Below are 15,556 nucleotides of genomic sequence, written 5' to 3'. Positions count from 1 at the left end.
CAAAGATGGAATCAGTGCTGTTAGGGTTGAAATGTAAGTTTTGAAATGTATTTTTCAGACAATATGTGCTGTAAAATAAGCATCCAATTTTGATTGCCCTGACAACCACTTTTTATGCACTTCATTTTGAAATCCAGTCAAAATGTACTGTTACTGTAGAGAGGACTTTGTAAATTTTTTATACAGAGTGTAGAAGTTCGAGAATGAAATAACTTTTTCATCATATAAATTATTGAAACACCAAAATATTCTTCTAAGGTTCTGCTCTATTTAAATATGTAGAAGGGGGAAAAAAATTACAAGTTGTTGACTGAATTCCTTTGGAATTTCAGAGGATGTAAAATTTTTGTAAGAAATGAATCTCCATCTTCCCTTCTTTGGGACAAAAATCAATGTCCTGTATCTACACATAAAAAAACCCCCAACCTCTTTACATGAAGAAAGAGAACTCTTTACATGATAATGTCCCAGCAGAGAAATAGTGTGGAAGAAGGCATCATGTGTAGTATTCAGTATCACATAATTTTACGTGCTTACTCTTCTTCATCTGCAATATGCTCCTTAGAAGTAGCTACCATAAAAATAAATTGTATGGTAAAGTAGCTTCTATAAATATTAATACTTTGATAGTTTATCTCTAAACAGAATAGCATGTTAAACAGAAATTGATACATTCCTCAAGACACCAATTCTCTTTATGGAATAGCATTTATATGTACGTACAAAAATACATAAACTGTGGGTGGGTTTGGGTTTTTGGTTTTGTTTTTATTTTTCTCCATCCAGAGAGCTGTTTCTCTGTTTAAGGGTTACTTTTGTGGATGTCTATTGCTTGTTACTGCTCAGAAATTACCCTGTAGAGCTGTATTTATAGGCACAAAATTCCTTCTTCCAATAATACATCTCTGCTTGTGAAGAAGTAAAATGCTAAATTAAAACTTATTTAAATCAAATGCAAAATTGGAATGATAGTTTATATTAATTAAGAACTCTATGTAGTAATTTATATATATATATACACTTATTTTATGCTTATTTTGTATATATACTCACTTATTTCTTCAAGAAATCAGAGTAAACCAGCTTTTATAATGTTCTGGAGTTGTCAGGGTTACACATAGCAAAGCCATGCCACTGAGCAGTCAATCAACTTCAGCCCCAAGGAGGATCTAAAATTCTCAAGAGATTACAGTCAGCCTTTTCCTCTCTAGAACCTGTAGTGTGAAAAGGTGTTTGTGTCCTTAATTACTAACCAAAAAACCCAAAAATTTATGTTGAAAAGAATCTGACCACCAGATATTTGTGGATATTTCATGTAATTCATTCCTGCTTTAGTTTTGCTCGAAGCAGGTAATGTGCAATTAGTAAGCTCAATATATTTTTATATTTATTTCTAATAATGACAGGTGTTAACCTTCTCAGTACAGTCTGTGCCTAGACCTCAGACCTGAAAACAGAAAGTTCATCTTGGTACAATTTGTATTTTTCAGGCATGAGATGCCTGAGTTAGAGAAATGGGTTCATGGGTACATCCACATGCTATAGTGCACTAAAAGGACCATTTATCAGTACAGAAACATGGAGAATATTTATAGGAGAGCTTCTGTTTGTTCAGAGGATGTATTTTAACATTTAATGAAGGGATACAACCCTCCAGAAAGCCCATGAATTTGTATATTTATTTATTTATTTTCCTGAACATAGAGTACTTCATATGGTGTTTTCCTTCCTTTGGGGATCCAATTATTTTTTTATTTTAGTTCCCCAAAGTATTTCATCTAGAAACTATTTTTTTCCCATATGGCAATATTAAAATATCTAAATTTACAATCAATAAGATTCCATAGTTTTAACTAAATATATAATTTTGCAGAAAGCTGGTTGCAAAAGTACTTAGTCCACAGGTGTCAGATTATGCAGCCTCCCACACAGTACCTATTTTTAGGAGGAATGTGGCTGTTTTCCAACTCTGGCAGAAATGGGTAGGAGACAATAGTGAGGATAAATTCACAGAATTACAGAATGCTCATGAATCACTTGGCTTCAGGTCTCCTATGGAGTTTCTCTACAGTGCTTCCACACTTCTGGAATTCATTCAAACCAAGGTTTTCCCTTAAAATCAGTCCTTGATACCAAATTTGTTCTGGTTTTGACCAGCATATATTTTGCGGGAGATAATTGGACTTCAACAGAAATGTCACCATCCTTAAAAAATATTGGCCTGTGGTGATTTCAGTGTAGCCAGACTAAACCATGGTGTTTGAATTCTGCTTGAGAGGGTAGGATTTCCTACCCCTCACTGCCATGAAGGTTATGGTCAGGTATTTTTGGTAAATTCTGCATGTCTACTGCTTCCTTTTTTTCTCCCTATTTCTCTACTATCAACAGAATAATGTTGATAATGTGATTGAAGCAGCTAAAGCCATCTGCAGTGTCCTGTGTTTTGTGGAAACCAGAGACATCACTGATGCAATCTGGAAACTCCATGCTTTGGGGAGAGCACAGGTAAAGGATGCATGTTCATGTCCTATTTTTCTCTTTAAAACTGGAACTTGAATGGGTATCACTACTTTTTTTGATTGATCAAGTCCATTTTTCTGTCTTGATACTTTTTACTGTCTTGCTGTCTTGTTTTCCCTTTGACATGTGTTGGGTAGAGGCACTGTAAAAAAAAAGAATGTTGACCACATGTGATGTGATATAGGACCAACAGAAGATTTGCCATGTGTTTAACTTGAACTGATATTCCCCTCCAGCTCTTTCTTGTTCCTACTCAATGTAGAAAACTCTCTGCCACATCACCTATTTACCATTTATCCTGTGATTTCAGAGTATTAGATTTGCAGATATTTAGTACAGGTTGTCAGTAATTTTAAAAAAAACTTCCAAAAATGTCATTTAAATAGTGATTTTTTTTTTCAGATTGAAATGTCCCTATATAGAAATAAATAGAGTACCAGCATCATACAGTCTTGATTTTAGCTGAAATACTCTTAAAACTCTGAATTGGGTTTTCCAGGGGTTTCTGAATAATTGTGAACTGGGACTTTGGAGGGCAGTATCCCTTCTCAGTTTGGTCATCATCTGCTTTGGTGTGACCTTAGAAAAGTCACTATGAACCTGATTTATAGAAGTTCTGAGCACCCAAAAGCTCTTTTTGAAATCAGCATCTTGGAGATACAGGTGCTCAGCAAATCTAAAAATCAAGCCATTAATCACTTGGATTTACTCTGGTGTAACTATGAGTAGTGATAATTTTTTCACATCCTAAGGAAATTCCCTCTTTGCACTTAAAAAAAAATTATTGAGGAATTCTCTCCTTGCATGGTCTCTTGTCATTGTTTCTCACAGCAAATACTCTTTAGAAAAACATGCCAGGGTCTATGTGATGCTTGCATTCAGACCATTACCTGCCTCCTGCAAGACTTTTATGCTTTCTCTTTCCTGTTGGGTTTGATTTTGTTTTTTTCCATGGCTTGTGCTATGTGTAAGAGCACCCAAGACTTGAAGAACCAAGGCAGCTCTAGGGTTCTTGGTTCATTGCTCGGACCTGACCAGCTGTTTCCCTGAAGTGGCTTTTCTTGCTTCCCTTCTAGTTCATGCTTCCCTGCAAATCTTGCTTCTATATGATCCTAAATCTTTTAAATGCTGTTTTGGCATCAATTATTAGAAGTCACAACTGGGAGTAAATTCCTGCATAAATGAGTCTGTGTTGGCACACATTTTATCGGCATGATGTGGAATCAAATGGAAATAAGAATATCCATTTAAGAAAAGCTTTTCTTAGATATTAGAGGGTAAATACTGTAGAGAAAGAGATAAAGGAAGTAACAAGGGATTCATGTGATTTGCTTTTCAGTTAAAATCCAGATTCTCTTAAGAGGTGTCAGGATGATCAGTGTCTTGTCCTTCAGACAAGAATTTTCTCAATCCAGAATGTGTCTTAAGAGATAGACAAAGAGCTGGGTCCAGGTAAAAGATAGAGAGGGAAGCAACAGAACTTTGTTTTAGAAAGGAATTAGAGCAGAAGAAATATATCAGGACTAATTTGTTAAAAACATTTATTTTGAGGCAAGAAAAATTTAGTGTATTTTATCTTTTAGTGCTCAGGTCAGCCCTGTGAACCTCATGTGTAAACTGCCTCTTATAACTGTTTTATATAGCCCTTGGTCCATTTGCAGCCCCACCCTCTCTGAAGTTGAGCAGAGAAATAGGTACAGTGGTCAAAGAGACAAATCAGTTCCTATTAGTGTGGCTCATCCTAAGTCAGAAAATGCCACATGCCATGCAGAATTATATAATGGGACAAAACCCTAACAGTACAGGCCATCTTTTTCAAGTCTTAGTTTTTTTTGTGGATGTTGACATTTTCTTCTGCTTATCTTCAGAGTCGTTGTTATAAAAATATTGATTTTATTTTTGAGATGAATTGGCTATTAATAGGCAAATAATTAAATTATCACCTGATCTACTTGTTGTAGAAAGAAACAAACAAAAAACCTCTGCTCCAAATGTTCCCTGTTTGCTATTGCTCATTCTCCAGCATGTCAAAATGTCCAATTCCACTGTATATACTGTCTCCAATATTTGCAGCTTCTTCTAAAGCAATTTCCATGTTCTTCCTCACATGGAGGGAGCAATACACTTCCCTTTTCCTGTTTAACCTGTTTAGATTATTCTTGCAGAGCAAGTCACAGCTCTTTATCTCTGTGCAGTCTCCAGCACAGCAGAGTGCTGGTCCTGGCTGGGATGTCCAGAGGCTGCAGCTGATAAGGGATGATGATAATGGTACTGTTTGCTCATCTGTAATGAGCAAAATGATACTGTTCTGAATAGCCTCTTCTGAATGTTGAAAAGATTGTCCTGATTGAGCAGTCTTAAATATTTTTCTGTTCTAATATTCAGTAAGAAGCTGCTTCATGTATTATGGGAATTTTTTAAGGAGTTTTGAATGAGTTAGAGACAAGACCTCTGAGTTTTTAGATGATGTGGTTTATTTTCTTATCTTCTACATAGGCAGGAAGGGTGAGCTTGGTTCACATCTTTACTGCATGGTTCAGAAAGTCACAAGACCCTTAGTTACTAAAATTTTTGAAGGATTTATTGACTAATAAAATACTGCTAACAAGAATATTTATGTTTTTGACTTAATCCTTAAATATTTAGTTTTATGGGCTCATGTTACAGTGTAAGCTTTCTTGGCCAATCATGTTATGACACATAAACTTAGACTGCTGCATTCTAAACTCCTTGTTTACCTTTGTAGCTACATTTTTTTTTTCTAGATATTAAACTCTAAAACTTTAAACTTTCTTCTTCTTAACGTGTCTCTGTTTTAAACTAAAAATCTGCATTCTTGCTTCTAACACCGAAGTTTGGAAATCTCTTCTAAGGTCTCAAATTGAATCCTGTGTTTCATTCTGAGATTTGGCTTGCAGGCCCAAAGTTCTGAGAATTCTTTGCATTTTGGATTCTAACAACATATCTCTTGGAAACTAGTGCTTAGATTGTCTTTCATGCTATAAAGTTTTTCAGTTATTGAGGTTTTGTTCTCTTAATGCTGCCTTTCAGGTTTGGTTAGCTGAGCTGGTTGTCTGTCCCTTGAAGCCTTCCTGTAAAAGCTGCCTGTGACCTTGAGTGCCACCCCTGTCCCTCTGACTCCCTCTGTGCTGAAGCAGACCTGACTAACAACTGACTTCAAATGCTGTTGCTGCTGCTGCCTTTTGACTCCTTTGAGAAATACTGCTAGGACAGTCAATAGACCTCAGCAATCCAGAAACGGTTGGGCTTTGATTCCATAAAGAGGTTCATCTTTCTCAGCAGCTGAACTATAAATGTCATAAAAGCAGTCAGATATATTCCTGCATGTTTTGTAACTTGAGCACTGCCCCATTTCGTGAGGATAGTCATTACACATTATATGCAATATTGTATTTGCTGGGAAATGTCCCAACGAAGGCAGGAATGATGCATCTGACTCCATGTTCCCAGAAGGCCAATTTATTACTTTATAATACTATCATATATTAAAAAATACTAAACTTAACTATGCTAAAGAATACAGAAAAGATATTTACTGAATGCTAAAAAGATAATAATGAAAACTTGTGACTCTTTCCAGAGTCCTGACACAGCTTGGCCCTGATTGGCCAATGAGTGAAAACAACTCACAGCAGAATCCAATGAAACAATCACCTGTGGCTAAACAATCTCCAAACACATCCACATGTGAGAAAAACACAGGAGAAGCAAATGAGATAAGAATTTGTTTTCCTTTTCTCTGAGGCCTCTCAGCTTTCCAGGAGAAAAATCCTGGGCAAAGGAATTTTTTCAGAGAAAGTGAATGCTACATGCATCTACCTTACATGTAGAATATAAATGTCACAAATCAGATTGCATCTCTATTTGTTAATATTTGTGCAAAGACAAATTGACCAGCTCTCCTGTCCGTAGCAACGTATGTAGTCAAAATTAGTACTCAGCAGCCAGTTACTCAATGGAGTACCAACCCCCTCAGACCTCTTTTTGATTTAAACTCATATAGAATGGTAGGGTCATTTTTTATGTAACTTTTGGGTACTGAAAAAATTATTAAATGCTGCAATATTATTGTATTTTACCATATTGCTTGAATTGTTTCTATTACGTTCATCGGTGTAGTACCAAAAGATTTTGTTAGGAGGAAGAGAGGCTTTTTTCAGATGAGCAGGTAAACAGCCTCATAAATTAAGTGACATTTTTGAGGTTACCTGTTACATCTCATGCACTGCAGCATTACACATCTGCTAAGGAAGAGGTGCCAGAAAAACATTATAACTGCTTTTCCACATGATTTCCTGATGCTTTAGTGTAATATATGGTGTGGTTTTGTGTGGAATATTTTTTAATACATCCATTTGGCACAAGTGCACATAAAGCCTCAGGGAAACCACTGCTTAATCCTTCCAGTGTAAATTGCATAGGTTGCCAGTGTATGTTTGTTTATACCTATCTGTATATATGTGCTCTCCTACTTAGAAAAAAAAAAAAAGAATGTGCTTCTATTGAATTTGGTTTTAAAAAAACCCTAAAAAACCTGAACCAAAACAAAGAAACTTAGTTTCAATCTTCTGTCTTTAATTAAATTGTACTTATTACCTCCTCTCTTCCAGTACTGTGCATTCCTGTACCGTGGTTAAGAGATTATGAAAGCAACTGGCACCAGTGCTGGTTTCTTCTTAACTGATTGCATCTCTTTGTAAATGTGATTATTTCAGTCTCTAACCAACCTAACCCTGGGATTTTCAAATCCATTCAGGGGAGGCTCTGGGCCTGATGCATACTTAATGTTTTTCATCTCTCCTTATTTTTTTTCCCCCCATTCCTTTCTTAGAGCAGCTCACAAAATGTCATAGGAGATCAAATCCTGCCAGAACAGGCACTAATCCACTATATATTAAGCATGCTATACTATGTTGAAATTATAAGTACTGTGCCAAAAGGTTGTTTACTTTCCAAAATTTGAGGGAATTGAACAAAAGTCTCTGTTCCCATTTGTCTCGCTGCATTATGAAGATTGTGCAAACATAATTCTCAACCTGGATGCTGCTTTTCTTGCCTCAAGTAAGCATTTGACTTCTTCTGTTCATCTTCACCAGACAAATGCTGGCAGCTCCAAGCTGGGTGCCAGGGGGAGAATGTACATCCAGCATTGGTTTCTTCTGCCACCTCTGCATGCATTGTAATTTTTGAGAAGCATCATGCTGAATACATATGTACTAACACGAAGCATTCTGAGCCCACTGCAAAGGGATTAATGACTTTGAAGGGCAGAAAACCTTACAGGGATGTGGGTTCAAACAGTGCAAGCCAGAGGCAATACTGAAATGCAGAATTATCCTTGCAATCTCTCTGGTCAAGATTCGCTCCTCATTTTTGTAGATACAAGTCTGATCACAGACTCATATAATCATAGAGCATGCTGAGTTGAAAGAGATCCACAAGGATCGTCAAAGTCCAACTTCTGTCCCTGCAGAGGACACCCTGAAGGGAGGACACAGAATCACACCCTGTGCCCTAAAGTGTCATCCAAATGCTTCCAGAACTCTGTCAGGCTTGGAGCTGTGAGCATTTCCCTGGAGAACCTGTTCAGAGCCCAACCAGTCCCTGGGTGAAAAAGCTTTTCCTGATATCCACTTAACCTCCCCTGACACAGCTTCATGTCATTCCCCTGGGTCCTGTCACTGATGACCAGGACAAGACATCAGTGCCTGTCACTTGCCCTCATGAGGAAGCTGGAGAGCACTTTGGGGTTTCGCCTCACTCAATATTTCCTTTTGGCCACCTCTGGTCAGCTGCCTGCTCCAAGGCCCTTAAAGAGCACAGCTGTTTTCAGTGATCTGGCACACGAGTAGGTGAAATGGAGGCCACTTGAGTGGAGACTTGCTGCTCCTCACCTTTGAGAGGATGCCAAGACCCTGCCCTTAGGGCTTCACATCTGATTGTAAGGCTTGCAAAGGGGTGGAGAGGGAATTCTTCTCTCTGTTGTACCACTGTGGAGGCTGAGAACGTGTGAGCACATTTGCTGAGTGCTTCTTTGTACCTTGCCCAAATACTGTCAGAAATCAGGACTGAGTGGCTTGGCTGAGGTGGTAGAGGAAGCAGGTCCTGGTTCTCTGAATCCCAGTCATGTCTTCTGTCATCATAACATTAAGATAAATCTAAATCCTTCCCCCTTTCCACTGTATTTTCTACTTCTACAACCATTAGAACTTCTACCCAGTCTTTTCTGAAGTGGCTGATTACTTTTTTCCTGTCTGGTTTTGTCTTTATAGAATTCTCTTCAAAGTGTGGAAACATCAGGCAAAGGTACAGTGGTTTGTTTTTTGTTTTAAGTATGTTAATTCAAGGTGTGTCATCATAAAACACATGCTTTACTATTTGTTTGTTTTACTAATCTGTTTGAGTGTGCATATTGCAGATGTTGACATGTTAAGGTTTATTATAAGGTAATTTTGATAAGTTGAAATTGAAGTGATCTAAAAGTGTAAATAAAACAGCATTTCCACAAAATGATCTGGAGACTCAAATATGGAGAATGAATAGCAAAGTGAAAGAACTGAGTTCAGGCCAAGGTGGTCATGGTAGTTTTCTTTAATCACAACTTTCCATGTGGAGAAAACGGAAAACAATGAACTTCATGGAAGGCTGAAAAATGATTTTTCTGTATGACTTTACCACCTGACTCCAGTAACTTTAATTCCTCCTTCTGTAAGCTTTAATTCTTTGTGATCTTTTGCTGTGTAAACAGTGTCTTGTCGAATGATAGACTGGCATAAGAAGAGTACATTAATTAACAGTAATGGAACAATTATAAACCCTGCCTTTTAAAATCCTCACTGGCTCAGAGGTGCCCAGCACTGTCAGCACCTCTCAGACCGAGGGATGAGCAGGAGTCTGCTCTGTCCAGGGTGGATTCCAGGAGGGAACAGCCTCATCAGGTGCTGCTCTACCCCTCTGTGGCTGCCCCAGTGCAGCTGGGGCTGCTGCATGGGTACCATCCAAGGGCCCTCCCTGCAGCTGAGCACTGGTGTGGGCTGTGGAAGGAATTTGTCTCTCTCCATTTTGTTTGAGGAAAAAATGGCCTCTGAGATGCTCTTTTCCTCTGTTTGTTTTTCTCAACTGCAGTGTGCTCAGAGAGGCAAAAAAGGTGAATCAGCAGCAATGATTTCAGCAATCTTTCAAACATACAGTTGTTTCAAATGCAGGTTTCCTAATGCCAGGCTTGTTTTCTGTATTATTCAACTTCATGAACAGCAGAGAAGGGAAGCAGCAATTCAATTTGTAAGATGCCAGGAGAAGCTGAGTAGCTGGAGGGCCAGGAACATTCAGGTGCAGAAGGGAGAAGAGGGTAAATTCAGTTTGTGGGACTCTTCTTTCTTGGATATATTCTTTTTTCCCGTGCTTTTTTTTTAACATCCTCAATGGCACCTAATTGCTCATGTTAAAAAACAATCAATAGTTACTAATAAACATCTACCTGAGAAACATCTTCCTCCACACACTGCTCAGAAAATGTAATTGGAATGGATTTGAAACACTCCTCTGATTACAGGTATTTCCAAATTTGAACTTTATTGAATCAGCAGCTCTCTCAAGGAAAATCTCATTTATTGAGTAACAGTGAAGGAATCAGTGTTAACTCCCTACTTCTCTGTACCTTTATTTATGCCAGGAAATCTTCAACTGTGAAGATTTCTCTGTTTGCTTTTGGCACACCCTAATTTCATAAGAATTGCAGAATCCTTTTGGTAGTGTAAGATTAGAAACTGCAATTTACTGATAGCAAGTCAGAACTTGCCAAGCCATTAGTCATTCTGTGGAGAAGCCTGCATTCAGATTTGTCCAAGGTACCCACATTTCCATTTCATGTATGTTTTGACATGCTACATGCCTTACTTCTGCACCTAATACATAAACTAAATAGACTAAAAATCAGTAAAATATTTAAAGTTAGGCTAATGAGCTAGCATGTCAAAACTGGTGTTAAGAACATGTCTGAGAAAAACCAAGTGTGAGTGCAATGACCAAATCTGATCTGCAGGAACCTAGGGCTGAACTCTCAGATGTGGGGAAAAACCATATTACATCTTCTCTTTTGGGCATCACAAGTTTTCCCTAGTCCCTGTCTTCCCAGTGCTCACCTTCATGATGATGCCACTGATCTAGGAGCACTAACCTTGAGAGGAATCCAGATGATATTTTCACCTGCTGAAGCTAGAAGTAAAAGCCAAATGAGTGGTGAGTTGTAAGCTCCTGCCAAATTCACCTTTGTGTGTCCTTTTCCACCTCATTTGCTTCCCACCCTTTTTTTACTTCATTGTGCTCGGCTGTCTAGGATTGCATGCATGCAAAAATCTACAAGCCTGTGACCCAAAATTAAAGGAAAATCATAGATTTGCTCAGTGCTGTTAAATCTTTCCAGATCTCTGGGAAGCTAAAACCCATGTGCTTTCCTTCTTCAAGCAGCACATTTGCAGATGAAGTCAGAATTGACAGCCAAGGAAGAGACAGACTGGATTTCCCATTTTTACTATTCCTTTCTGTCCCTCATATGTATTCATGTTTATCTTGAAGAAAACAGGATCAAATTTTAACAGCAAGAGCACCAATCAGTTATTCCAACTAATAATTTGTTTCTTTTCCCCTTTTTTCCCCGAGAGATGATTATTACCCTGAGTATCATAAAAGAGTTTTGTTTATCTCCATTACAGCTTCTCTCTACCACAAAAGATAAAAAGATAAAATATACTATTAAAATGAAAGCCTTACTTAAAAACTTGTTTAGAAACTGCCTTAACCTTACTCGTGAATAACAGATTGTTTGAGGTTTATTATTAGTACTCACCATGGACTAAGCTAGTCAAAGACTATATTCAAAATATCTAGCCTTGATTTAGTGCTCCAATAACCGCCTCTGTTAGCAGTGTTATCTCTGTAGAACAATTTATGCCACTGCTGTGAACAAAGTAAAACTTATCCACATTATGCTGAAGTCTGGATCATGTTCTTTTTCCTCTCTATGAAGTCCTTAGAAGATTATATTCAAGTTTTAGTGCTTGAAATATTTTCTTTCTTGTTAAATGGGAGGAACTATAGGTATTTCTAGTCATCAGTATCTTTCTGCAGCATGAAGTGTTCCCAGAAAATGAAGATTACTCATGTTAGTGGAGATTTAGTATTGGAGTTTGCTGCAATCCAGACTGTGAAAAGGCTGCAGGCTTTTCACACCTGAGTCTGTGTGTGGCTCTCCAAAGCTGATGAATGAATGTTTATTCCATGTCTACAGCCTTGCTGCTCAGGGCAGGGATTTCAGATCAGACATAATAAGCAGCTTTCAGAATTTGATCAGTAGTTCTCTGGGACCCATCCAGAAGGTCTGGTATGCACCAGGAACTGATGATACTGAGTTAACAGTATTTGCCAACTGAATTGCTGGAGTTGTTATCTTTTAGAGTGAATGCAGGAATGTAATGCTTACAATACATGTCATGTAGTCATCATTACATTGAGACTGTAAAGCTTCTCTAGCTGTGCTTGGGATTTGATATTTATTTCTAGACCTGATAATAGAAGCATTCACAACAGAAAGGCTTTCTATTTTTTAAAAAAGGGGAGGAAGGGGGGGAAATTTGTTGTTGTTTCGGTTTGGTTTTTTTGTTGGAGTTTCCTTTGGAGCTGAAAAATTCTTTTTCTTCCTTTCTTAGCACAAACCCGTTAAGTTTTTGTTTTGGGAGAAACTCTTTTTGTTTCACAATATGGAAAAATCTTAAGGGACTTTTGTTGATTTTGTTTCATTTTTCTACATGTCTCCTGCATTGTTTCCAAACCAGAGCACAGCTCCTCACCTCAAAGTTGCTGTTGCTTCCTGATATATTGTCCCTATAGCCAGAGGCCTTTTAATCAAGAACAAATTTTAAATAACAATCCCCCAGTTCTGCACAAAAAGTAGGCAGAAGTTATCAAGTCATTATAAACCATATAGGAGCAGAGACATTTTTGATACCAGGATAGCAGGTGATTTTAAAATTGTTTTCAAGGGATAATCCATAGGATTCTTCAGCTAGTAGGAGAAAACAGTCCAGTAAATATTGGTGCTTGGAAGCTGCACCTGATCAGTATGTGTGTTACAGCCTTTTCATGTTTTGCCTCTTTCTTATCGCAATAATGGCTGTATGAATGCTGCTAGTATTTTACTTAAAGGTCAGGTGGGTTTCTTTTTTTCTGTAGTTTTTGTTATGGGGTTTTGTGTCTGTGTGTGTCCTAAACTTTATTCAGGACCTTGCTCTATTCATCTCTGAAAATAAGCTGGAAAGGAAAAAACCAAGCTCTACTTCTCAAAAGTATTTTTAATCTGTCAAAAGAGTCATAAGCCTTCATTCCAAATTCTGTTCAACCACGTTTTTGTCATGTTTTACCTGGAGAAAACGTGTACAGGTCAGAGAGAATGTTTAACATGTATTGAACTGACATCATCTGCTGGTGCAGTAACAGCAAGGTGCCTGCTCTGTCAGAAGATCTGGCAATAAAATAATATGGGAACAGTAATACTGGACTGAGAGGAAAAAGTAAGTTGGTTTCAGTGAGGAATAAGCTACTATATTCCTTACTAAATCTTGAAGGCACTTGCAGGTGTATTCATTAATTCTTTGAGGATTGTGAGGATTTTTCTGTTTCTCACTACAGGTAGAATTTATTCCTTCAGACTTCCTGCACAAGGAAGAGGAATCTGTCAGAAATAAGCATATCTGGCAGCTGTGGTTAAAGTTCACTTCCCTGGTTCTCCTCTCATTTCTGCATGTCAGATTTCTCCTCACCTTCAGGGAGAAGGTGACGGCAAATAATTTCACAGCAGAAATAGATCACAAGGTTTGAGTAGTGAGATTATTAATCTTGGTCACAGTTCACTTTGCAATGTGGTCCTTTCATTGTCTCTTACATACTGGCTATGCCTGGGACACCTCCCTAGAAAATAGGTTTTGATGTAGCTGAAACTCTGAATCTGCTGTAGGAAGTCCATGGTCTGTGCTTTGTAAATCAGTGAAGCACCAGTCCTTTCTCAGCTAAGATTTATTAAAAAGCATAAAAAGCAGTAGAAGTTCTCTGGCTTCATGAATGGGAGATGTAATTTCAGCCTACCATATCCTATTCAGCAGCTCATTAAAATACAGTGAGAAAATGCTGACCAAGTTTTGTGAGTAATGGATGTTTACAGACTACCCAAGATATTTCCCTCTAATTCAGTTAATTGCTACAGCTCCTAATGACTGAATGGGGGTTGGAAAAGGGTTGATTCTGGCACAGGAACCATAGACTGTTTTATAACTGAGAGCTAGCAAGAATAAGAAAATTAATGTTGAAAAAATCCTGTGCCTGAAGACCAGATCATAATTGGACATTTGCTTAAACCTGTGGTGTCTCTGTCTCTCTGCGAGCCTCTCAGGAACCCTGGGCCAGTCCCAAGTCGGCAGACACCGGGGGGAGCAGCCCCAACACGGCCGACAGCGGGGAGACACTGTCTGTGTGTGCCCCGAGGGTGCTGAGGGCACCTGGGCTGACAGCAGGGAGACACTCTCTGTGTGTGCCCCGAGGGTACTGAGGGCACCTGGGCTGGGGGGAGACACTGTCTGTGTGTGCCCTGAGGGTACTGAGGGCACCTGGGCTGGCAGGGAGACACTGTCTGTGTGTGCCCCGAGGGTACTGAGGGCACCTGGGCTGGCAGGGAGACACTGTCTGTGTGTGCCCCGAGGGTGCTGAGGGCACCTGGGCTGGCAGAGGGGAGACACTCTCTGTGTGTGCCCCGAGGGTACTGAGGGCACCTGGGCTGGCAGGGAGACACTCTCTGTGTGTGCCCCGAGGTTACTGAGGGCACCTGGGCTGACAGCAGGGAGACACTCTCTGTGTGTGCCCCGAGGGTACTGAGGGCACCTGGGCTGGGGGGAGACACTCTCTGTGTGTGCCCCGAGGGTGCTGAGGGCACCTGGGCTGGCAGGGAGACACTCTCTGTGTGTGCCCTGAGGGTACTGAGGGCACCTGGGCTGGCAGGGAGACACTCTCTGTGCCCCAAGGGTGCTGAGGGCACCTGGGCTGGCGCCTGTGCAGCACAAGAGACACCAGAGACATCGGTAGAAGAGAAAGGGCCGACTCTTAGCAGGCATTAATCCAAGGTTTTATTAGGATCCCAAAGGAGCTCCTGCACCTCAGGGGCCTCCTGCCGAGAGCCCCGGGAGATGTGCCAAGGTCACATTTAAAGGGAGGTGGAAACCAAAAGTAGATAACATCTTACCAACCAATAAGTAACTCTAAGGGATGGGTACTGGGGGATGGACATTTAGGACAGCGTATGGGGCAAGGCTTGGGGGGCTGACCCCTGGCCTCTGGCTCATCACTCGATGACTTGGACTGAAACTTCTGCATGGAGGGGATGGGAGGCTGAGTGATTGACAGAGAGCCAGGGTGGGGGTTTGGGGATGATCTCATCCCGGGAGAGGGATAACACAGGTAAAGGGAGGGGGGTACAGTCTGGGATAAACCATTTGGGAAAAATATGGGAATACAAAACAAAACTACTTTAGAGTATTACGAAATATAAAAACGCACTACAACACTGTGGAACTCTGTTCCTGATAATATCTTCATTCTGTATGTCCTAATAATTAGATAAATAATGTTGAAGGCCATTTGTCTCCCCTGGCTGGCAGTGAAACTATTGCCCCTTGGTTGTTCCATTGCTGCCTTCACCCCTCACATGCTGTTAGAAAAACATGTTTTCTTTGGTTTTGTCTGCCTGTCTGGTTTTTACATATCTGACATCAGTTTTGTGACTCAGGTAAACCATGAAAATACTTCTTCTGCAAACAAGGTCAATGGGCAGTGCAGCTTGGAGGTAGCGATAGGCATCTTGCATCTTAATCACTTCCTTGTCTGGCACATGTACATTTTCTGTTATGGAAAATACTCCATTGTGTATTTTCTCCTGACTTTATTATTTGGGAATCCTTTGGTCAGAGAGTATTCC

At 39.6% G+C, this 15,556-nt stretch overlaps 1 protein-coding gene across 1 annotated transcript in view; it reads left to right on the top strand.

The window, feature by feature from the left end:
* The window catches only part of PIK3C2G (phosphatidylinositol-4-phosphate 3-kinase catalytic subunit type 2 gamma), a 202,528-nt gene that overhangs the window by 28,823 nt on the left and 158,149 nt on the right, over positions 1-15,556 (top strand). Inside the window, exons 8-9 of the mRNA XM_077178127.1 lie at positions 2,389-2,505; positions 8,814-8,847. Coding sequence (XP_077034242.1) covers positions 2,389-2,505; positions 8,814-8,847 — 151 coding nt within the window. The remainder of the gene's footprint in view (positions 1-2,388; positions 2,506-8,813; positions 8,848-15,556) is intronic.

This window comes from Agelaius phoeniceus, chromosome 5, assembly GCF_051311805.1.
Source record: "Agelaius phoeniceus isolate bAgePho1 chromosome 5, bAgePho1.hap1, whole genome shotgun sequence".
Taxonomy (NCBI): domain Eukaryota; kingdom Metazoa; phylum Chordata; class Aves; order Passeriformes; family Icteridae; genus Agelaius; species Agelaius phoeniceus.
The sequence above is the reverse complement of the archived record's forward strand: the minus strand, read 5'-3'. Positions and strand labels throughout refer to the sequence as shown.